The sequence below is a fragment of the Chlamydotis macqueenii genome, chromosome 5 (genome assembly GCF_036417535.1).
Source record: "Chlamydotis macqueenii isolate bChlMac1 chromosome 5, bChlMac1.mat, whole genome shotgun sequence".
NCBI lineage: Eukaryota > Metazoa > Chordata > Aves > Otidiformes > Otididae > Chlamydotis > Chlamydotis macqueenii.
In genome coordinates, this window is record NC_141560.1 from 25,809,516 (window position 1) to 25,833,825 (window position 24,310).

General features: G+C 43.3%; 1 protein-coding gene across 14 annotated transcripts in view; it reads right to left on the minus strand.

The window, feature by feature from the left end:
- TTLL5 (tubulin tyrosine ligase like 5) overlaps positions 1–24,310 on the minus strand; it is a 133,827-nt gene that overhangs the window by 18,366 nt on the left and 91,151 nt on the right. For 10 of the 14 annotated variants that reach the window (XM_086749829.1, XM_086749833.1, XM_086749832.1 and 7 more), the window contains 2 exons: positions 9,919–10,096; positions 1,167–1,387 (listed from right to left, as the gene is read on the minus strand). In XM_086749829.1, the coding sequence (XP_086605955.1) occupies positions 1,167–1,387; positions 9,919–10,096 (399 nt within the window). Of the gene's footprint in view, positions 1–1,166; positions 1,388–9,918; positions 10,097–24,310 lie in introns of those variants that run through there. The other 4 variants (XR_015258776.1, XR_015258774.1, XM_086749839.1 and 1 more) reach the window with 3 other exon arrangements.

The window sequence follows — 24,310 nt, forward strand, 5'->3', positions numbered from 1 at the left end:
AAGAGAAGACATAACAAGAAATGGAAAGGAAGGAAACTTACAACCAGTAAGTAACATTTAATAGTGATTTTTTTGTTGTTGTTTTTAAACATTACACACACCAAATCCATCTACCTTAGAATGGCAAGCACAGTATAATTAAAAGCTTAGTAAAAGTTAATCATAGAATCATAGAGTGGTTAGGGTTGGAAGGGGCCTTCAAAGGTCACCTAGTCCAACCCCCCTGCATGAAGCAGGGACACCTTCAACCAGATCAGGTTGCTCAGAGCCCGGTCCAACCTGGCCTTGAATGTTTCCAGGTACGGAGTATCTACCACCTCTCTGGGAAACCTGTTCCAGTGTTTCATCATCCTCATTGTAAAACATTTTTTCCTTATGTCCAATCTGAATCTAGGTCCTCTTATTTTAAATCCATTACCCTTTGTCCTATCGCAACAGGCCCTGCTAAAGACTTTAAAAAAGGATTTCTACAGATAATGAGGAAAGCTATCATTACATTAGGCACAATATAAACACATTAAATGAAATAAACACTTATGCTTGAAGGCATAAGTTAATCATTGTGTTAAATTTATGGGAAAACATGGCTCAGGGGCAGATTAGCTTGTTAAGGATATTGTGGGGTTGGTTTTTTTTTGGCAGCCCCTTCTGACCCATTGGATTCTAGCCCCCATCAAAGATTAAACATGGAGAGAGTGACTCAAGTGCCTAAACATAGATGTCTAGTACCATACTTGGTACTCTCAAGTTATTTAAGACATCTGCACAGGGCTGGCAGATACAACACAAGATATACAGAAGACTTGTGCTCATCTGGAGCAGCAGCTGGAGGTCAGCCCTGGGCATCTAAATGTCACTAGCAACTTGTATTTAGGTAACTGAATCCCACCCTGGATCAGATACTTTTCTGATTCAATCTGGTAGTTCCTATGTCCTTATGTTTGTTTGATGTTACAGTCTTACCTGCCTTACAATTGTGAAACATGAAACTGCACCACAGTGCACACCTATTTTAGTACACACAGCTCAGGTCATTCTGAGATTTATCTTGGACAGCACAGTCAAAAAGATCTACATCAGAGTGGCAGACAGGTTCTTCCTTGATATTCCTTCTCGAGGGAACCAGTGCCAATTCCCTGTTGTGGACGGGAAGAGATAAAACTTACTTGGAAATCCTTTGGGCTGCAGCCTTTCTGACCACTGACTGCCTGTGGTTTGGTGGAGGCTTTGGAACCAGCTGAGAAGGCGTACTCTGGGATGGCATCACTTTGTGCAAACTGGCTGCCTTCTGGATATTAGAAGTGGCACTTGATGTCTTGTGGGCATCAGAGCCAGCTGGCATCGATATATAGCTGGTGCTGGATTGTGAGTAGTTGGCAAAGAGAGCCTGGTTAAAAAAAAAAAAAAAAGAAAACAAAAACACCATAGTAACTGGTGATTACCTCTGAATATTGCTGAGAGAGTTGATGGAGGTGGGTGGTGTTTTTGTGAGGGATAATATCTGCCTGGTGAAGGCAACTCCAGGGCTCCAGGGACAGTCCCACACATAAAAAGAAGAGTTAAGTGGTCAAGTCAGTGAAGTAGTTTTTAGAGATGAATTTTATACCCTTGGAAACTGGGACTAGCTTCTAGGCAGGCAGACAAGCTCATTACTGTCACAGAATGATACTATTTTGGATTAAAAACTAAGAGGTCCTATCCTCAATCTAATTTTGCAGTGGGCTCCCATCCACAAAGAAGTAAAGCTTTTATTGCTTTGACTTGCATTTATCTTGCTAAATTATTCTTTGTGTGGGAGGTGGGACTGAGACACAGTTCTAGGGAAGAAAAAGGTTATGGGGACGATGTTACAATGCCAGTTCTTTAGTCTAACCCTGTAGGTGCTTGGAATAACAGAAAGGCTCTAGGGTACCTTCTCTGAAAAAGGTATTTTAGGTCAGCAGCTGACAAAAAGGAAATCCCCAGTAATACCAGGGAACAGAAAATATTTCTATTCCTGTAGCAGGTGGGAAAGTAAGTATGTTGGAGATTTGTCACAGGGAACAAAACAATCTGCACGTTATGAGACACTGGAGAACTGAGCAGTGGACTGGCAAAGCAGGGAGCGGGGAATGGTTCCCTACGGGAGCTCTGTAAACTCCTCAGCTCTCTTCAGAAAGGAGCAACCTGCTGGGAGTTCTGCCTTGTCTTTCCTCGAAGTCAGTCAGATTCCCAGGTCAAAGAGGCAATACTGTAACCGTGTAGTTCGGCAGCTAGAGGTCAGCGATAGGAGATGAGGGGAATAGCTGAGCACTCGCCAGTCACCTCAGTGTGACCCTGGGAGCAGTGCCCTTCACTGCGTTTGTCCTCAGTTTCTTCTCTGGTGAAAAACACACAAAGCCACAGCGAGTGGGCTCCAGGCTCCAGAGAAAACCACAGTCTGAGGGCTGGCTGAGTCTCAGCACACAGACAGGAAAAGCCCCTCTCCCCCGCAATTCTCTGGCAAATGGCAGGGCAGTGGTGTGTGGGAAGGCGTTCCTGACAGGCAGAGCTCTAGGGAGAAAAGGAAGTGCGGGAGCCAAAACAGGCCTGTTTCCTAACTGGAGCTCACTGACAAGATGCCCTTCAGCTCACAATCTTTCTTAACCTCTCCCTTCCCTGAAGCCCTACCTTGACTGCAGCTTTCAGATTTTGAATAAGTAGCTGGTACAAGTGCAGAAGTCTGGAAAATAGCAGTCACACCCTATCTCCCCTCTGTAAAAAAAAAAAAAACAAACTAAAATGGAACTTGGTTTAGTCTCTTGCATCTTAGAGTCTGACACATCATGGGGTTGGGATGGAGACCCTGAAGTCACTGCACCCCCTTCTTATTCAGGGGTGACATTTCACTGTGCTCTGTTTGATCTTATGTATATTTCGTGTAAGTTCTTTTTCTTGGTATTAAAATCACTAAGATCCTGGAGTCCACAAAGCATACAGTCTCAACCCCTTCCCTGTGTTAACATGCATTGGCAAGGAGGTCCATGACTCTGAAGAAACAGCAAGCATGGATGCTCTAACAAAGTCTGATCAGCAAAAGCTGAGCTGAGACCTGCCTAAAGAAAGGTCATGGATGTTTTTCTTGGGGGTAATGGACTTCCAAAAAGGCCTTTGTCTCCACGCTGTGCTGAGATTCTGGCTGCCTTCCAGGCAAGGACGGGGAGACTGGAAGCTGACACGGACCGTGGCTTCTGGATTCAGCTACAAAGCATACTGCCCTGCTGTGAACTCCATGGGGACAGGACAGGAAACCAGGAGAAGCTACTGTGCAAATAAAGAGGGCAGCTGGGGAGAGCAGTGCCTGACCACACAAAGGAAGGGTTGGGAAGAGATTTCTGCACATCCAAAAAGTAGGAAACAGACCGCATCACTCAGGATTCTGAAGGCTCAGGGTCTACGGAGAGCAGAAGCATCGACAAACCCTGACAAGAGGGAGTCCTGAAGCAGGTAGCACCCTACAGCTATTCCTGCTGCAAGTAAAAAAACTCAGAACCATACTTGCCAGGCTGGCAGATTTAACTTGATGTTTCCTTGACAAGTTCTTAGGGCTACAAATCTGAAAAATACATATAACACTATGAGACTTTTTAGCTAAAATAATGTAAAGAGTTAGTGAGTTAATCCTTTTATGCAATTCTTTGGGGAGGTAGGACAGCATTAACCCTATCTTGCACATGAAGAATGTTAGCACTGACAGAGAAAGTGATTTTCCCTGAGCCACAGACTGAAGCAATATGAAAAGCTAGGTTGAGAGCTCAGATCCTGACTCCCAATTCCATATTTGCCTCATTAGATCACACCTCTCCTTGCTTCTACATTTACACATGAACGCCATACACAAAGTGTTATCTGTACAAAATAGTAGGTTTTAATTAGAAAATATCAATGTGTACAGCTTGTCAGTAAGGATGATGCACATCTAAGGGTATTAGCCAGTAGCAGCTGAGGTCAGGCTGCTCATGATTAAAACCAGGGAGGTACTGTAGTACTTTGAAGAAAAGCAGATATATTAATGATCTTAAAAAACAGAAAGAATGTTCCTGGCACTTACCATCCCTCTATCTAACACTCATCCCTAGCACAGTAACGGAACAAATGTTGCAAGCAAAAACATGTTCACTCTGTGACCAGAGGAGGTAATGAAGCTCATTTCCTGTGAATCTGTCTTGGGGCTGAATCTTACAGTATCTAATATAAAGCATGCCCCAAATTATGCTTCCCTTCATGGATTTGGGGCATTCTTGTGTTGATTTTCTGCTGTCTAATTAGGAGTGGTCTCATGCTACAACCTTTGCCTTAAAGGGAACAGTAACTGAATTCCCTTTCCAGATATATAGCTCTAGATTTTAATGACATTTATATAAAACATAGCGTTGAGATTTCTATCCCATAGTCATTCAGTTTAAATTGAATAAGCCAGTCTGAAAACGATGGGATACTCAGCAGTGTATGAGAACTGACAGACAGATGCACACATACGTGTATTGCCTAAAGATCTGTGCAGCTAGTTCGAAATCACTAGTGCTGCAAACTGAGATGTTTATAGGCAATAAACAATGACAAGGATTTAGGTTTAAAAAAAGAAAAAAACCAAACAAACCCAACAAAATAAACCCCACCACTTTTAGAAAAGCAACTACATTTCAGAGGACGTTGCAAAAATACAGAGAATTAAAAGGCTTGGAAGACCTTTGGGGTCATGTAAATCATGAAGTAAAGATTTTTTTGAACACATATTAATGCATTCCGTTAAATCAGTCTGGATGCAACAATCAGTTCAGTTGAAAATTCACGAAGTGGCAATAAAGACCAGGCTCAAAATGTACTATTAACTCCCACAGTGTTAAACTACAGTAAGAGAAGCATCTTGGGGTCATCAAGAAATTTACGAGCAAATTCATGGTATTCACAGACTATCCTGAAGCACATCTTCACTGGTAACTTCTTCAGAACGAGACTAAAATATACTAAAATAAGTTGACTTGGGGCCTTCTCCTTTGTCTCTCTTTTGGTACTGGAAGCTCTCTGGGCAAGGATTGGGCCATATCATTGTATTGCAAAGATACTTAATACATCTGGGTGTTACCATAATTCTAATAATAGTGGCAGGATCAGAAACACAGGGACAAAATTTCAGCTGGTATAAATCAGCACAGACTACTGCTTTCGGAACAGTTGTTCTGCTTTACTTAGACTGAGACTTTGACTCATCAGTATCACAAGACTCAAATAGGAAAAACGGCAGTTAGCATATTTAGTGGGAAAACAATCCGAGGGAGAAAGCTGCAAAACAAGAATGAACAAGAGACTGAAGGGGAAGAAAGATTGCAAATCTGACTGCAGTCCAAAATATAATAGCTTAGAAAACAGTTTAATGATGTTTAAGGCTGCATTCAAACAGGCCCTGTGTCCTCAGGCAGGAATAATGTAGTTCTAGGAATATTATTCTGAATAGTCAACATTCCCCATCACATCTAAAGAAACTGTGGGGAATTCAGAAGAGAGTCACATACAGCAAAAGAAAAAAATTTTGCTGAACTTCATAAAATGAGGAGTATTTCAGAGAACATACCATTTAAAAATGATTGAGAGGAGAATTATTTAAGATTAACTTTTATAGCATAAAATCCACTTAAATCTACTTAAACTTCTGATTGAAAATGTGATCATAACTGACCATACATCTCATTAACATGATTTATGTCTTGTTTACCATGAGCTTTTTTTGATATAAGCAGGACTGATTGAGATCATTCCACTATACAACTGTACTTTTCTTGTTTTAATTCAGCTTTTTTCCCATATGAAATGTTTGGCATAAAATTCTAAACCGAGTGGATGCTAGGCTAAGCAGACAGAACGTAGCCACACAGAGAAGGAGGAACCTCCCTAACAGCTAATGGCATCTTTCCAGTACAGGAAACAATTAGAGAATAAACAATGATGGTATATTAACTGCCTTGCCAACTGCAGCAGTGATACTAACATCTAGGTCATAATGTGTCACATGAGGTCTCTTTTAAACATTAGAATACTGCTATAAGCCTGTTTTTCTTGTCTTTTGGTTTGATTTTTTAATTCTTGTTCCTTGATTTTGTTGATATCAGATTTAAGCTTCTTGTCTCCACTTTCAAACTCTACCCTTTTCTACTTTTTTCTCTTCTCAAGCTCTGTATTGTCTCTGTTCCTGGCCCCTGTAACCACATCCATTTGTTTGTTAGATTCTTATCCAGTCAGTTTGGTGTTTTTCTTTTTGACCAGGGAATGAAGTATCTATTCTAGCATCAAAGATCTACTTCCACCATACTACACTGTGTGAACTAACACATACAATGAGTGAAAACTGTAGGTTATTATTCCTCTTCCTCCACCTACCCAGTATTTGCTACTCTGCAAACGGTTAAGTGCCTGGAGGAGAAATCATCATTCTTTAGTGTCTGGGAAGAGCTCAACCAAGAGTGGGTGCTGCCACAAAGCAGTACACAATAAGCCTTCATAAGATACATGCACTGCATGGCAGACGGGGGTATTCCTATTACACAAAGGCTTGACTAGGAACTTCCATGCTTTCCCATGCATCAATCTCATCTCCAACATATTGAACTGGTTAATGTACAGGCAGAAACATTTGCCTCTGTTACTAATAATCGTGCTCCTGTTACTTGTTCACATGCTATCCATAAACATATGACTAGTCCATTTGTCACAGAGAGAAGGAAAGATATCTAGTCATGTTGCATGGTCACGCCATACTCAGGGTGTGCCTTGAGATGTATTAATAAATGCTCTTCAGCTACTGACAAATGGCTAGCCTGCCTTTCAACCGTAACAAGAACTTGAACAATCAGATGAAACAGGCTTGGAGATATCCTGCATGCATTCCCCAAAGTAGAGAGGTTGTGACACTCTTTCAAGTGATAGGCCTTTTGTTTCTGTGGATATATTTCTTCCATTGAGAGGAGGCTGAGGAACTTGAATGTAGCAGGCAAGACAACCAAGGATGGAGCAGATCTCAATATGTCGGAAGGAAAAGAAGGGAAAGAGCAGGAAATGGGAAATAGGTGGCTTGGGTGACACTGACTAGAAAATGCAGTAAAACCATGCAGGCTAGGATAACCTACATCAACTGTGAGGAAAAAGAGAGGACAAACAATGGCCAGCAGGGAAAGATGGGATTGAAGTCAAAGCGGTATGAGTGGGAAGGCAAAGCAGGGCAGGGAGTATGTAAGCAACAGAAAAAAGAAGGCAGTTCTTGGAAAAGCCAAGTCAAATGACTGAAGTCTGAGAAGCTAATGAGCAGAAGGAAGGGGTCAGTGGCGGAAACTAGAGAGGGAGCAGGGGATAGACAGATGAAGATGAGGGTATTGCAGTGACTGAGAGGGGCAACGGAGGATCGGTACAACTGTGGCTGGAAGGGGAGGCCTCGCTGCTTCCATACAATGTCTAGTGGGAGAGAAAGTGTCCAAGAGACAATAATTTTATTAAGATGTGCTTTTCACTACAAAAAGTCTGAAAGCCCCCATATTCAGCAAATACCTTTCTTCATTAATGGCAACTTCAGTGCAGCCTGAGCCCTGCGGCATGGCAATGGCCTCAATACTGCAACTCCAAACTACTTGGCTCAGAAGGAGAAGGGAGGGAGAGAAAGGAGGGGGACGTTGTGGGGGTGAAAAGAGGTTTAACAAAGAATCACTTTAACAGAAACTCCTGAGTAATGGCTCTGCCCCAGGCCAAGAATAACATCAGCTCAATGTCAGCAATTAGAAGAGGGCTCAGCCAGGCCCCACGGCCAGCTCCAGCCTCCTCACAGGCACAAGCCAGCTTATGGCCCTTTCCTGAGCTCAGGAGCAGCCACAGCTGCCCACTCAGAGCCCCTTGGATGGAGATGAAAGGAAGACCTCCTGCTCAGAGGGGGAGAAAGAAGACTGTAGGTGAGGGAATTTGAGGATGGAAACTGCATGGCTAAGGGAGGACCTTGAAAGGAGGAGTGCAAGGAGCAAAGGCAGAAGAGCCTCTCCTTCAAGATGCTCCCAGAAAAAGATGAGGGTAATTTGCCTATAACCTGTTCTCAAGGACTCTGACTAGTGACTCATCTGCTTCACAGGAGGGAGAGTGGGTGTTTAGACCTCCACATTAGCTCTGTTCATGGTTTTTTTGGAGTTCAGTCTGGCCAGATTGCCTAACAAATAGCTTCTTCTTAACGGAGACCAATCTCTTTTAACTGAAGGTTTGTTGACCCAAAGACTTCCTTCCCTTTAGCCTTTTGGACATCACTCAGAAGAAAGAACATGCCTCTCTCTCCATAATAACAAAGGAAAGTAAGGGGTGCATCAATGAACTCATTGTAACCTTGTGTTGTGGTTTAACCCCAGCTGGCAATTAAGCACCACACAGCCGTTTGCTCACTCCCCTCAGTGGGACGGGGAGAGAATTGTAAGGGTAAACATGAGAAAACTTGTTGGTTGAGATAAAAACAGTTTAATAAGTAAAGCAAAAGTTGTGCATGCAAACAAAGCAAAACAAGGAATTCATTTGCTTCTTCCCATTGGCAGGCAGGTGTTCAGCCATCTCCAGGAAAGTAGGGCTCTATCACACATAACCATTACTTGGGAAGAGAAACATCATAACTCTGAACATCTCCCTCCTCCTTCTTCCCTCAGTTTTATATGCTTAGCATGGTGTCATATGGTGTGGGATATCCCTTTGGTCAGTTGGGGTCAGCTGTCCTGGCTGTGCTGCCTCCCAGCTTCTTGTGCACTCCCAGCCTACTCGCTGGTGGGGCGGTGTGAGAAGCAGAAAAGGCCTTGACTCCGTGCAAGCACTGCTCAGCAGTAACTAAAATATCCCTGTATTAGCAACACTCTTTCCAGCACAAATCCAAAACATAGCTCCATACTAGCTACTATGAAGAAAATTAACTTTATTCCAGAAAAAAAACAGCACACCTTGGAAGATTCCCCAGACAGGATGGAAATGCTGTTCCAGACACATTGGTCCACCCTTGGCATCCAGGTGTCATCCAGAACATCAATAACACAAACCCTTTTTCATATTTTTGTCTAGCTCTTGGACACCTAGCCCATCTTTTCTCTTTGCAATTGTAAAAAAGAGTCATGTATCTGTCAGAAAGTTCCATGCAAAGCAGTGAAAGGAGATCTTAAATGTAGTAATAACAAAGTAACTCGAAGGCCTGGAGAAGATTTTCAGGATTGCAAAGAAAATTTGCATCTGGCATCAGGGTCAGCGGTCATGCCTCCTGCACACTGAAGGCACTTAAAAGAAATCAACACATTTCTTCAAAAGAATTAAGATTCTCCTAAATAATTTTTGAGTCTTCTTAACATACTGCTCTTTCATTAACTGCGTCATATGAGAAGACATCCAGGAGGAGGAGTATTTAGTCAAGATGAAGCCTTGACGGGGTCTGTTTGCCACAGAGGACACACTTGGTAACAAAATTTCAAGACCCTATGTTTAGAAACACTAAATTAGAACAGTGACGCAGCTTGAAGGACTACCCAAGAAGAAGTCAAGCCAAAGTAGGAACGTATCATCAGTGACAAGATTAAGTGACAAAGAACTGTGGAGACTGCAGACAGTTCTAAGCCTGCCTGAGGTATTAGAAGGAGATGCTCTGAACTGGTGCAGAAGAGCAAGCAGCAGCATGCCAGTAGCCAAATGGAGGAGGATGCCAATATAGGGGAAGAAGCCATTGGGAAATACAGCATCAACATGCTATCAAAGTCACTGCAGTCACTAGTCACTAGTTTTGTTGCAACCCACTTGAAGAGCTATTTCCTTCACAAAAGCTGTGCCACATGTACTGGCTCTGGGTTGGTTCTGCACATCTAAGACTCAGTCACCACTGCTACATCCCAGGCAGGATTTTTTCCTAGTTACCTGGTGCCGGGCTTGGCTTTGCTCCAACAGCTGTTGTGACTGAAGTTTCTGCTGCTGAAGTTGCTGCACAGCAAAATGAAGCTGATAGTTGGGATGTGCCAGCGGACTCTGTGTCACCTTGTTGTAGACACTGTTCTCCAACTCTCCTTCCCAGGCAAAACGATGATTCTCTGGAGCCCTGAGAAAAGAAGAGCCATCATGCTTTCACCATGCTGCATATAAGGACTCCTGCTTACAAGGCACTGCTGCTTCCTAAAGATCCTTTAATACTTAGCCAGCTATGAACTTGTATTTAAGTGGCTCTAGCAAGCACAACATCTGCTAGAGGTGGCACATGCCAACTGTCGTCCTGCTAAGGAGTTTCTTGAATTCCAGGCTGGGACTATACCACTAGCCATAACACCATGCTTGAAGAGAACAAAGGAAAAGAGAAGAAAAACTATAAACTGAAGCATGTCTGTGGCTGACTAGCATTGAAGAGAGACAGAGGTGCAGCAGGAAAAAAAGAGCCAAAGATTCCCATCACTAATGAGATATTTATTTATTTGGATTTGTAGAGATTTTGTTAATACACTAACACAAAGTTTGCACCAAGCACACACACTGCAGTGAGAGTGGAACAGAAGACAGACGTGCAGTACAATATCCACAGAGATGATAAAGGACTGGTAGGGTGAGGCTGCAATTAGGGCACGTATTGACTCCGTACAGTTACAATCCAAAAGACCTGGGGGGGGCTGAAGATAGGCTTATTTCCTTCATCATCAGCGTAATGCGACCCTTTCCCAGAGGATAAAAGGCCTCCTGCAAAGTGGCAGGAGCTCCTACAACCCAGGCTTATATGATGGGAGCTCAGCTGTGTCCTGCAACGTGATAAATATCAACAGGAGCTGACTGGCTTGCTTTGAAGCTTATAAGCCTCGGCAAGAAGGCAGCACCAATACACTTCTGCACAAGGCCGAGGGGCTTTGCAGAGAGCAGGTGGCAGACTGACAGGACCACAAGGTGTCCTGAAGAGGCTACAATGGCCCAGCAACTCACACATCCTGTGTTCATAAGACAGGATGCCATTTGACCGACTGAATCCTGACATTCTGGCTAATAAAACCTTCAAGCCTCGATGCCTGAGCTTCCCAAGTTTCTGCTGATCTCTGTCATGTTTCTCTCAGCCACTCTTTCCAAATATTTCCTTTGGATTTCCAGGGCAGACTTCCCTTGCATTTCCTATGCATGTCATAAGTAACTGGTGTCTTTTACACTTCATGTCATGATCTAGAGTGTAGGTCATGGCTTTGGCAAGGGAGTTAACTGCAGTCTCCTTGCTTCAGGATCCTACCAAAACTTACAACCTAGATTCTTTGAACAGCAAACTTTTAAAATATTCAGAACAATATTTCAAACAAGACCAGAAGCAACTGCCGGCCCTATGTACTCTACCTCAAAAATAACCTAATGCATCCCTTTCAAAGCAAATTGAGGACAAGGACTCTAAATGCTAAAGGGTCACTCTCCATACTCAGCTCCTCAGCAACAGAGGAATAAGACAACCCAGTGGAAAAGGAGTTCAGCTGCCAGCATCTCCACTCTGCATCCTCTGGGCCTCCTCCTGCTTGGAGCACCACTACCACTTCTGCTTTTATGACCCATTGGCTGTAAGTAGCTTTCTCTGGACTTCTCTGTTCAAGGGATCTCACCCATGCTTACTCAGTCCTTTGCTTCCATTGTACCCCAGTGCAACACTGGATAGACGACTCTCCCTCCCTGCTCTCTTTTGCTACAAGATTCTCAGTCTTTTAGTTCTTTTCCTTTCACCAGTGCTTGGAAAAATGATTACTGTAATGTTGCTGACAGTACTCAGGTCTTGAAATCCAAGTTGTACCGGTTTGAATCTGTCTTTGTGGTTAACCCTGGGAGAGCTGCCTCCTTCTTCTGAACCTGCCTTTCCCCTTCTGCCCCAGTAATGGGGTCATGATCCTCTACTACTGTGGTTTTACCTGCAGCTCTGGATCCATGGATGTGCATGTGCTGCCAGCCTCCTAGCACCATCCCCTACTGGGCACAGGATGCCACAAAAAGCGTAACTCAAAAGGAAGACACAAAAAGGCACAAGGAATCTTTGAAATTATCCCCAGCTGCCTCCTCTCCAATGCCACCAGTTCACCACATGGGTTATCAGCAAGTTGCTGTCACCTGGACTCAACTCCCATCCCAAGGGTAGTATCTGCTCCTTCCACAGCATAGATATAGACTTCACCATAAATTCTGATGTTGAAGCTCAGTGGATTTCTCTTGTGTGAAGCAGTTGGAGTCTCTGTTATCCCCCCAGTAAAGTTCAGGTCATGCTGACAGCTGGAAAGCACAAAAGACTGTGCTGGGTCTGCTATGCATCCTTCAGGAGATAGCCAGGGGTTACAATAACTGTGTTTGTCCATTTGCATAGAGTAACTTTTTCACACCAGTAATTTCTCCATTGAGAAAATTTGGTAAGTTCATTCAAAATGCTCCTAAATAAAGTAAGCCAATGGAGGATAAAGGGGTTACCTCTCACAGATTCCATAACTAGTTTAAATACATTAAACAAGAGCTAGAATAAATGGACACTTTCTACAGTGTCTACAGAATGAGATTCTGACTGAGGTCCCACAAGTGCTATAATCTCTGCTGTTCAAAACATGTATAAGTGATCTGGAGAAAAAAAAAAAAAAAAAGAGTGAAATAAAAAAAAAAAGCTTGCTGCTGAAAAACTGAAAGTTACTGAGAAGTAGGAAAAAAATCTCATTATTGGCCGATCATTGATTGCTAGATTACATTCAATTTAATAACTACAGAGTCATGTATCCAGGGAAACACAATCCTAGTTTTATGCAGTTATGGACTTTGAACTAGTTATTTCTGTTCAGGAAGGAGACCTTTTAACTATAGCTGTAATAGATTTTTGTATGAAAACCTCACTAAAATACTCTCAAAAAACAAACTCAGTATTAGGAAATATTAGGAAAGGCAGAGGGAACAAAACCAAGAACACTACTGTGCTACTATATAAACCAAAATCACATCCATCTCTTGCATACTGAGGATAGTTCTAACCCCTTCCTCCCTTCTCAAAAAGCATACAGTAGGACTGGAAAAAATACAAAGAAATGCTGTAGCCATGATCAAAGGTATGGAACAGCTTATATATTGAGGAATGACTAAATAAATAAGGACTCTTCAGCTTGGGAAAAGGACAACTGAAAGGAAATATGAAAAATATCTATAAAATTATGAGCTTTGGGGAGAAAAGGGAATAATTACTCACCTCTCATGAAAAAAGACACAGGAAAAACCAAATGAAATCACCAGGTGGGAAGGTTAAAACAAACAAAAGGAGGTAGTTTTTCCTCATAATACATAATTAAACTGTAGATGCCTTCTTACTACGGGAAGCTAAGGACGCCAAAAATTTACAGGGGTTCAAAAATTAAGAATCCTGCAGAATCGTTCTGGATTGAATATGCTTCTGTTAGCTTCCATAGGTTTTGGTTCTTTATAACTGGAAATCAATATAAATTCACTATACATAACGTCAACCTTTTATAATATAAGCACGAAATATTTGACAACAGAAAGCCTCCATATTTGCAAGTCTTAGGATCACTTTTGTAGAGAGATGTTTCATCTGCAATTTAGGAAAGTCCCCATATAACATGTTATCAAGTTGCTGACATGGTATCTAAGGCAAAGCTTGCCCTGGTACAGGAGAAGGAGGCTTAGGAACTGAGACTCAATATGCTGCTGCCAGAGACGTGCTCCAACTCTCAGTCTATCTGCCATGCTCACAGGAATGCATCATGGTGCAGCTCCTATTCTCAGTCTCTACCTGTCAGATGATTTATCAAAGCATGACAGCACTTTTGCACCCTTCCTGAAGTTGGCTCTTCTGCTTAAGGAATTCTACAACAGGCTCAGTAATGAAGGCGAGAAAAAAGCTGTAGAGGACCTCACACCTGAATAGATACTATAGAGTTCATATGATGGAAAGACTATATACATACCCCAAACTGAAAGAAAAGGTTTTTCAACAACTCACACTGTTTTAGGCAAAGCCAAAAATAACCAGAAAAGCCCCCACACCACCAATGGAAATGAGCATCGCAGAGTCAGTACTCACAGACAGACCTGCTTGTTTTCAATTCAGGATTATTGCTTATTAACACTAACAATTGACTGAATATTCATTTGCTCACACATACAGACAACTGATACAGGCATAGATGCATACACACAGAAATGGGGAATAGAAATTCCTGCCTGTGCCACCAAAAGAGGCTGGGTGTCATTCTGTCAGCCAGGCTGGTGGTGAGCAATCTTCTCACAGCTTGCTCAGGATTATTTATGAGTTGCTTAGTTTAGAGACCTGGCCAGGATTCAGGCCTTCACTATGTACAGGAAATCTCAGCCTTGGCATTACGGCCCATCCTTTTTAAGCAAGATTCTGTCCTTCCAGCAGGTCTTAGGGCTACTCAGTATTTTTGGCAAGAAACCCAATGTGTTCCTTTCTTTCAGCTGCAGTTTTCATAAAGCCTGGGCCAGAATTCCCTCTTCCTCTTCACTGACAGCATAAGACCTCTCTGCTGAAGCTTTTTGCATCACAAAAGATACCGGTTTGCTTCTGAGACCAGTTTCAACAGATCTCCATGCTATTATGATTGCAATTCAGCCTAAAAGTGCTTGAACACCATGCACTTCATCTCCAGGTTTTCTGGTTCCAGATTCCCTTTCTGCTCTAGTTCTCTTTCCCAATTCATTATCTCCTCTCCAATGTAAGCGACCCTTATGCAATCAACTACCTACACCTGTACTAGAAACTAATGCTAGTGTGCTAAAATATTAATAAAATAGTAATACATTTGTTCGTTGACTATAGAAAATAAGTCTCAATGAAATCCAGCCTCTGTACAGAAGGGATGTGGTTATTAGCTGTTACAAGAAAGGAGAGAGCTGCCTTCTATTTCCACTTCAAAGAGATTTGAAGGGAGTACCAAGGACTGAAGCTGTAGACAAGACCAGACCACAGAACACCACTCACTGAGAATCTCATAGTTATAAAGAACCGTCTGACACACAGCAAGTCCGTACTAAAAGAATGGCACTGGTAACTGCTAATGATAGGCTCATGCTTCTCATAGCATCCACCATTCCTAAGTAACTCATTCAGACATCTGACAAAGCAGGGTCTACTACAACACAACCACGGCTGGGATGAGTAATACTGGGCAATAAAGACAACAGCAGAGGATAGGGCAAAGAAAAATCTTCACTAAAGTGAAACTACAAGGAAATAATCCAGGGAAAGGAGGGCAATGCAGGAGTAAAAGTGATTCAGAATTTAATTTCTTAATCCATTATTTGCATATAAATTGGCTTTAAAGCTTCCAATGTTCCCAAAAAAACACTTAAGGATTTTTAAGGATCACAAATATTACTCATAGAGCTTTAATTTATATTTACACTGAAGCCTTCTTCCAATGGCACAGCTGGGCACTTCTTCGGTAACAAGTCCTGTGTGGCAGGCAACAATACCAATTCATGGATACTGGTGTTCCCCACTCACTAAGCAGGCACTTTTGAAACATTTGAAAAGTGCCTACATCCCACTGAAAGGCAATGCAAACTAGGCTCGGATTACTTGTGAAAATGAAGCTTCAGCATTCTTGAAGAATATTTCTCTATGTTTAACCCTGCTTAGTCTGTGAGAACTGACAGGATCACAGCAGGAGTTAGTATAGCTGGAGGTCTAGCAAACTGAGAAGAGAATTATCCTCCTTTTAAATGAGGAAACAAGCTGACAATTAAAGTATTTTGCATCCTTTCCTGCAAAGGCTGGAGCTAAGAATGAACAAGGGCCATTGTTGGCAATAAGGGAACCCAGTGCATTTTTAAGTCAGTGCTCCCACCTTGCCATGGAATGCAAGACAATCTTGGGCAGCAGTTTCTTTCCCACAGGGCATGCAGGTGGTATGACAAGTCCAGGAAGCTTTCAGTACAAAGCCTTGGTGGGCACCAGCTGCTAGAAAGCAGTTGGCATAGTAACTAATGATTCTGTCTAGTGTGGCAGCTCCCAGCATCCTGCTGACTTATGTTCAGGCACTCAGAAAAGCACAGAACATTTTCTTTGGCACACTACACGCTTCTTCCATCCCTAACAATAGGCCCTAGATTGGGGCTGGCTATGGAGCAATGATAAACATAGTGGGACAAAGCCCAGGACGCTGGGGGCCTGGCTGGGATGCAGGACTGTCGGGCCTCTCACAGCGCCGCTTGCCTCAAGGCCTTTGTCTTTTCTCCCTCTATCCCTTCCTTCAGCTTCAAAAGCAATAAATTAAAAATTGAAAAACAGAGCAACGAGTCTTTGAGAATAGTTTGCTCCTGACCTCTGCTGTTATCAAGAGTGTCTACAAAGGAGTGACTTTGGTGCAGTTTAGTCAGCAAGAGTCTGCATTTTAGCATGGTCTGTAGCTCTGACTGCTGGAACGTGCAAGCCCCTAAAACATGCAGCAGCAGCAGCTATGTTACAAAGGTAAAGAAAGGCAGCTTTCCAAAAAAACAGGGGCAAACAAAGCATTTTTAATATTCCTAAAAGAGCTCTGCCTGGTACTTTGGAGATCATCTGAGTCTCTGGAAGGTCTCCAGAACTCACCAGGCACAGGTACCTGGAGACAGGGGAGGGGCAGGAAGCAGCTGGCCTGTATAAAATGAAGATGCCATCACCTGGCCTGCCATCTGCTTTTGAGCTCTGCAAGAGAAGCCAAGGAAAAGCTTTCAAAGTTAATCAGCAACCTGTCAAGGCCGCATTGACACAATAAATGTGCAGAACTGCGTTTTGGGTTCAAGTCCAGTTCAAAGCTGCAAATACAATCTCCCATGGTGAAGGTGTTGCAGAGACGTAGGAGAGTTTCTGCCCCAAACCATCGATCAAACTTTCTCTTCTTAGTGATGAGGCACAGATACAGGCATCTAGTAATAGTTTCAGCATTAGTTCTTCAGCTCTCCACTTTCCCAGCAGCTCAAGCTACTTTTAGCTACATAAGAGGCTCTTACCATGAGTATCTTTGTGCCACGAGATAACAGGTGTACAAGGTCTATGTGAAAAGTCTTGGGACTGAGTTGGTTTAGGCAAAGAACATTAAAAGTTCTGTGGATTTAACTACAATTTCCAAATCCATTCACAGGTTAACTGTAACAGCTACCAGAGGCACAATTCAAGCATCCCAGGACATTTTAATGTGCATAATTACTAGCAAATGTCAGGAGTCCCCCTCTGCTATTCTCACAGTTCTCCCTTTCAACTGAGAAAGTTGATGTTGTTACAAGACTTTTATTCAAAAACAAAGATGTGAGCAAAAGCATCTAACTCATCTCCTTGTGGTGCAGGACTAGCACGTGTTTCAGTGGCAGGAGGAGTTCATGTGTCACGCTCTCAGCTGCACAACTCCACAGGCAGGAACACATTCAGTGTCAAGAATTTCCCCTGAGATTCCCAATTCAACTTATATTTTTTCTGTTCTACTGCATGATCTTCCTCTTATTTCAGATCTGAACCTTCACTACTAGACCTATGCCTCCTTCAAACTTAGCGAGCCTTGGCACTTTTAAGTTCCTTCATTGTTTTCCTCAACTCATTCCCTTCTGGCCTTTGATTGTATATTGATTTTCGCTGAACTTTTTCCACTTTATCAGTATTTGGGGCTAGGCAGGTACTTAAAACTAAGCACATTATTCCAGATGTGCATGCACAACAGCTATAGAGGGAAAGCCCACTGCCTTCTTGCTCCTTCACTTTATTCTACAAGTACTATCACAGTTCATGGGCTTCCTTCTTTTCTGGTACATGCTGCTGCGTAATTTACTACCTGCTCCCTGGCTTCTGATAATTATTCCTGCTACTTCCCTGCATTGAGAAACCTGGGTTTTGGAGCAAAAAGGTTTTCTTACAACACAGGCAATGTAGTGCCTACTCAGTTCTGCTGCAGATCAGGAATTAAATGCATTTTAGGTCCTGGATCTCCATATACAGGCAAGGTCATGACTGCAGCAGGTTAGAAATGAGGTGCATCAAAAGAGCATTGTGACAGTCTAGCAGGGGAAGGGCAGGGTGAGATTATGGAGCACTGGAAAACCTCTGCAGGCAAGGTCTAATCTACCTCAGCTATTCCCGGATTTAGCTGGCATTATCAACCTCTTATTTCCAGGAGCACTAAACTTGCCAGTCTTAGCAAATGAAATGAAATATTTACCCTTCAGTGGAGCCAATTTTTGTTGGGGCCCTAGTAGCATCCTTGGCTCCATGCCAGTTACAAAATACTGTCAGTCTCTCTGATCTAGGGAATACTTGGCAGGTAAACACCACTGTATTTTTTTTCTTCTCTTTACACATGGCAGCTTTGAAATTCACTAGTAGAAAGGCTAAATCAAGAAGAAAACAAACAAACAGCTGGCTGCAAAGTTCAATACCTTCATCCTATTGTGGCTCATCAGGTCACTGGAGAAGCAATGAAAGCAACTGAGCATAACTCCTCCATGTGATCCAGTCTAACAAAATCACATAGCCTTTCTACCCTCAATTAGTGGAAACATAGGGGTGAGCTTTACTGTGTGGAAGGTGGTTCTGGCTTCATGTTTCCTGCACATACTTCCACACCTGCAAACACAGTCAGAGCCTGCAAAAATATTTTAACAGCAAGACACACATACAATAAGACTAACACAGAAACCTGGTATCATTTTGCTCTCATAAGGGAGTCTTGAGGAAGATTACCTGCTTAAATCTGACATAGAATTGCCTGAACTGTGTTGTGTCGTCCTCCTGCTGCCCCAATTTGAAAGTATTAATTAATGAAGTTCAGACAGAGCAGGTGGACTCGGAAATGAGTGAAGTTACCTCACTGTACTGTCTAGCTCCGCTTTGATTAAGATAAGTCAATGTAAGGTGCCACCTTAGATGTGATTACTTGTCCTAGTCCAGGCAGAGTTTCTGGGGGGAATATATACACTTCACAGAGTTCAAAGTACCAGAAACTTAGATGCAATACTGCACCACTTACAGAGGTGGGAAAAGTATTGCTTGCTGCAGAGGTTCCACTGTAAAATCCTAGCATGGATCAACACAAAACATGACTTGTGCTGACATTCTTCTACTTTTCCTTTATCAGTGTAGGCAAGTCTATTGAAAACCAAACTGGAAAAGACTGATATTTATTCCTAGCCAAATATTTTGTTAGTGCTTTATCCGAGCAGATTTTGCATTTTATGGGTGGATAGCAGCAACAGCACATAAAAATAAAAACAGTAAATGGGCACCACTATCTGTCTAGAATACACTTATAAGTGGGTCTGTAATTAAAGTGACTAATCTCTCCTGGAAACTCATATTCCCTACCTCTCTTCAGAGAGGCAAGGGTTAAGTCAGGACCAGTAAGTTAGCCCTGCACCCTGTAATGCCTTCTTTGAAAAGCCGCTCACAAGAGTTTACAGGGAAAGAGTGAGAGTGCAGCTGCCGTCCCAGTCAACATTTGGTTCCTATTACAGTGAATAAATCTCCCCCTCCCCCTTTTCTTTTCTTTTTCCCCTTTCTATATTAAAAGTCCAAACACATTTTTTTTTCTCCTTAATATTTTCCATTAAGTTTCCCTCTGCGTAGGCTTTCCCAGAGCGTGGTGCTCTTTGCTATATGTGCTCAAGCAGCAGCTGCAAGATCCCACTGAATAAGAGAATGGGGAATGAAGAAAGCAGCTCAGGCCCCTTGTTCAAGTCTCAAGAGGCAAATGAAAAGTTACAGTTGGGCTAAACTGGTGAAATCTAGAGCACTTGACAAGAATAAACAAACAAACAAACAACAGGCTGTTGAGTTTTGTAGGGTCAGGATTCATGAAATGAGGAGAATACACAAAGCCTCTGCCTCTGCCCAGAGCTAAATGCCCCTGCTGCTATCAGCCTCCCAAAAGACACAGCACAGGACAATGTTACACTACAGGGCCTTACGGATTCCTTCAGGGTTGTGCTGTCCAGGTCTCATACCATCTGAGGCCTAAATGACTTTTTTAGTTGTGCCGTATGACCCATAGAGTACAGATGTCATATGCTCCTAATGGGGTGTTTTGCTGTCTAAATATTAAATATTGAGTACACAAAGAAACCTCTAAAGAACATTACAAGCTTCTAGATTCCACAAAATTTGCACTTGTACAAAAGTTCATGAAAGCTATCAACTTTGCTTGACAATCCAGTACATCTATCATCTTGTTATGTGGTAGGTGAAGACTCTCTGATGAGTGTCTCTTAAAGAAGACTTGATAAATCTGACAGCTTAGATGGTCTGTCTATGGGACGAAGCATGCTGAAGTATACAGTTCCCTGACATTACGCCTATAAATTTCAAGGCCAAGAATTATAGTCAGATAACAGAACTTCACAAAAGAAGCAACAATTCTAACATTTATAATCTATACACCCAAAGGGAAGGCCAGAATCTGTTCTGCACTTCCAGAGCAAAGATGTACAAGTTCACCCAATCAGGGATTGTGGCAAGTGTCACCTGAAAGCCAGCTGGGCCACAGTCATATTAGCAGAAATGCTCCAGGTGAAAGAGGTAGAGAAGCAGCATGGCACCAGCAAGATGCATCATTTGCTACCATTCATTAACACAACTAAAGCTATATAACATGTAGCTGCTGAAATACAGTAAAATAAGAAAAAAAGAAACAAAATAAGAACTAAAGGTCACTTCTCTGGGTCCTTGCTGTGAGGCTGTATACTTGTGGTTAACACGCTCTTGGTTTTGGATAATTCCCCATGCATTGATACAGGGGCAGAGCAAAGGTCCTCAAGAGACCTTTTCCCTTAAACAACTGGAATTTATCAACCTAGCTCCAATGTAATGAAGCTAAAGGAGCTTCCCAACAAAAAGAAGATAGACTTGCTCCATCCCCTAAGCCCAATGGCATTTAGATGCTGGCCAAAGGCATCTCTAGCATTCTTATCTTCCTCATGTTATAAATTTGATCCCGTATACAGTTTCTGCTCTCTTGTCCCTCAAATGCACTTAGGTAAGAAATAGACTGGATTTGAGAGTGATCCCCTATCTGTTAAACAGAATTTTTTTCCTCCTCAGGCTCCTTTTGCAGTTTGGTTATGCTGGAGTTATGGGAGAAGATTTTTTTTTATCTCCACTTCCTGTACAAAGATCAACTCACCTGCTGTGACTCCCTGAACATTTAACAATGGGTTAGAGAAAGAATAGGAAGAGGTGACTGTGTCTGTGTCAGCACACATTTTCTAATGTCTGTGACAAAGTGGTTACATAAAATATAATCAGGGGGCAGTGGTGGAATACACTCAGCTCTAACGAAGAGACAATACTAGCATGAGTTATTACCTACTGCAGAAGCTGACCCAGTAACTGTAAATGTTGCATAGACAAGACCATCCTATCACACACATTGCATGGGGGGGGGCGGGGAAGCTACTGATACAGAGACCACAGATAGATACTACACACAAACCACGACACACAGTGTAGCAGCACGGCACATTGGCACCAAAGTAATCTTGGGATTGTGGTACTAGCTGTTTTACAGATAGCTTTTTTTGAATCACTGCAAGCCTCAGGATGGCCAGACAACACTGTATTTGTACTGTAAAAGCTAAGCGCTATTTTACCCTCACACCACTGGTCACCCCACTTCCTTACAGGTAATGGAAGGTACTTTCTGAAGTGCTTATTTCAACCAAGGCAGCAAAATATCTAGCAAAACTCTTCTCAAGATGAAATGAACAGAAGTTTTCCGGTCTGCAGTGTTCCTTACTTGCAGAAAACTACTTTTCAGAAAATAATTCTGCCCTAAAGATCCATAAGGTATTTTTCAAAAGAATTTGCTGTATTTAGTTGAGAGCTGAAACGCAGCCTAAAAAATAATTTCGGAACAGAACAGCAGGTTCAATTTTGACTTACAGAATCATAGAGTAGTTTAGGTTGGAAGGGACCTTTAAAGGTCATCTAGTCCAACCCCCCCTGCAAGGAGCAGGGACATCTCCAACCAGATCAGGTTGCTCAGAGCCCCATCCAACCGGGCCTTGAATGTTTCCAGAGATGGGGCTTCCACCACCTCTCTGGGCAACCTGTTCCAATGTTTTACCACTCTCATCGTAAAAAAAAAAATTCCTTATATCTAATCTGAATCTCCCTCTATTTTAAAACCATTACCCCTTGTCCTATCACAATAGGCCCTGCGGAAGAGTTTCTCCCCTTCTTTCTTCTAAGCCCCTTTAGGTACTGGAAGGCAGCTAGAAGGTCTCCCTGGAGCCTCCTCTTCTCCAGGCTGAACAGCCCCAACTCTCTCAGCCTGTCCTCACAGGAGAGGTGCTCCAGCCTTCTGATTTTCTTCATGGCCCACCTCTGGACTCCTTCCAACAGGTCCATGTCCTTCTTATGTTCGGGGCTCCAGAGCTGGATGTGGTACTCCAGAGAGGGTCTCACGATAGCAGAGTAGAGGGGGAGAACCTCCTCCCTCAACCTGCTGGCCACGCTGCTTTTGATGCAGCCCAGGATGCGGTTGGCTTTCTGGGCTGCAAGCACACATTGCTGACTCATGTTGAGCTTCTCATCAACCAATGCTCCCAAGTCTTTCTCCTCAGTGTTGCTCTCAATCCATTCCCTGCCCAGCCTGTATTTGTGCCTGGGATTGCCCCAACCCATGTGCAGCACCTTGCACTTGGCCTTGTTGAATTTCATGAGGTTTGCACAGGCCCACCTGTCCAGCCTGTCAAGGTCCCTCTGGATGGCATCCCTTCCTTCCAGTGTGTTGACCATACAAAATAGCTTGGTATCGTTGGCGAACTTGCTGAGGGTGCACTCTATCCCACTCTCCATGTCGCTGACAAAGATATTAAATAGCACCGGTTCAATACCAACCCCTGAGGAATGCCACTTGGCACCAGTCTCCACTTGGATATCAAGCCATTAATCACAACTCTTTGAGTGTGACCATGCAGCCAATTCCTTATCCACTGAATGGTCTGTCCATCAAATCCATCTCTCTCCAGTTTAGAGACAAGGATGGTGTGCCAGACAGTGTCAAATGCTTTGCACAAGTACAGATGAATGACGTCAGTTGGTCATCCCTTATCCATCAATGCTGTTACCACGTCGTAGAAGGCCACCATATTGGTCAGGCACGATTTGCACTTAGTGAAGGAGTGTTGGCTATCACCAATCATCTCCTTATTTTCCATGTGCCTTAGCATAGTTTCCAGGAGGATCTACTCTATGATCTTGCTGGGCACAGAGGTGAGACTGACCGGCACGTAGTTCCCCAGGTCTTCCTTGTTTCCCTTTTAAAAAAACAGGGGTTATGTTTCCCCTTTTCCAGTCGACGGGAACAGGACAGCTACGACTTCTCAAATATGATGGATAGTGCCTTAGCAACTTCATCTGCCAGGTGCCTCAGGACCCGCGGACGCATCTCATCAGATCCCATGGACTTGCGCACCTTCAGGTTCCTTAGATGGTCCTGACCCTGCTCTTCTCCTACAGTGGGCAGTTCTTCATTCTCCCAGTCCCTGCTTTTGCTTTCTGCAACTTGGGCAATGTGGCTAGAGCCCCTGCCAGCAAAGACTGAGGCAAAAATGTTGCTGAGTACCTCAGCCTTCTTCCTGTGCTGGGTAATCGGGTCTCCTGTTTCCTTCCAGAGAGGGCCCACATTCTCTCTGGTGTTCCTTTTATCCCTGATGTACCTAAATAAGCTTTCCTTGTTTTCCTTGATGTCCCTGGCCAGATTTAATTCTCTCAGGGCTTTCGCCTTCCTTACCTGATCCCTGGCTGCTTGGATAATCTCTCTGTAATCTTCCCACACTACCTGTTCCTGCTTCCACCCGTTGTAGGCTTCCTTTTTGTTTTTCAGTTAGTCCAGGAATTCCTTGTTCATCCATGCCAGCCACCTGGCATTTCTGCTCAACTTCCTCTTTGTTGGGAATGCATCGCTCCTGAGCTTGGAGGAACTACTCCTTCTATATCAACCAACTTCCCTGGGGCCCTCTTCCCTCCAGGGCTTTATCGCCTGGGAATTTACCCAGCAGGTCCCTGAAGAGGCCAAAGTCTGCTCTCCTGAAGTCCAGGGTAGAGAGCTTGCTGCATGCCCTCCTCGCTGCCCTAAGGATCTTGAACTCCACCATCTCATGGTCACTGCAGCCAAGGCTGCCCTTGAGCTCCACATTGCCCACCAGCCCCTCCTTGTTGGTGAGAGCAACGTCCGGCATAGCACCTGTCCTTGTTGGCTCCTCTATCACTTGCACGAGGAAGTTATCATCCACACATTCCAGGAACCTCCTGGATTGCTTGTGCCCTGCTGTGTTGTCC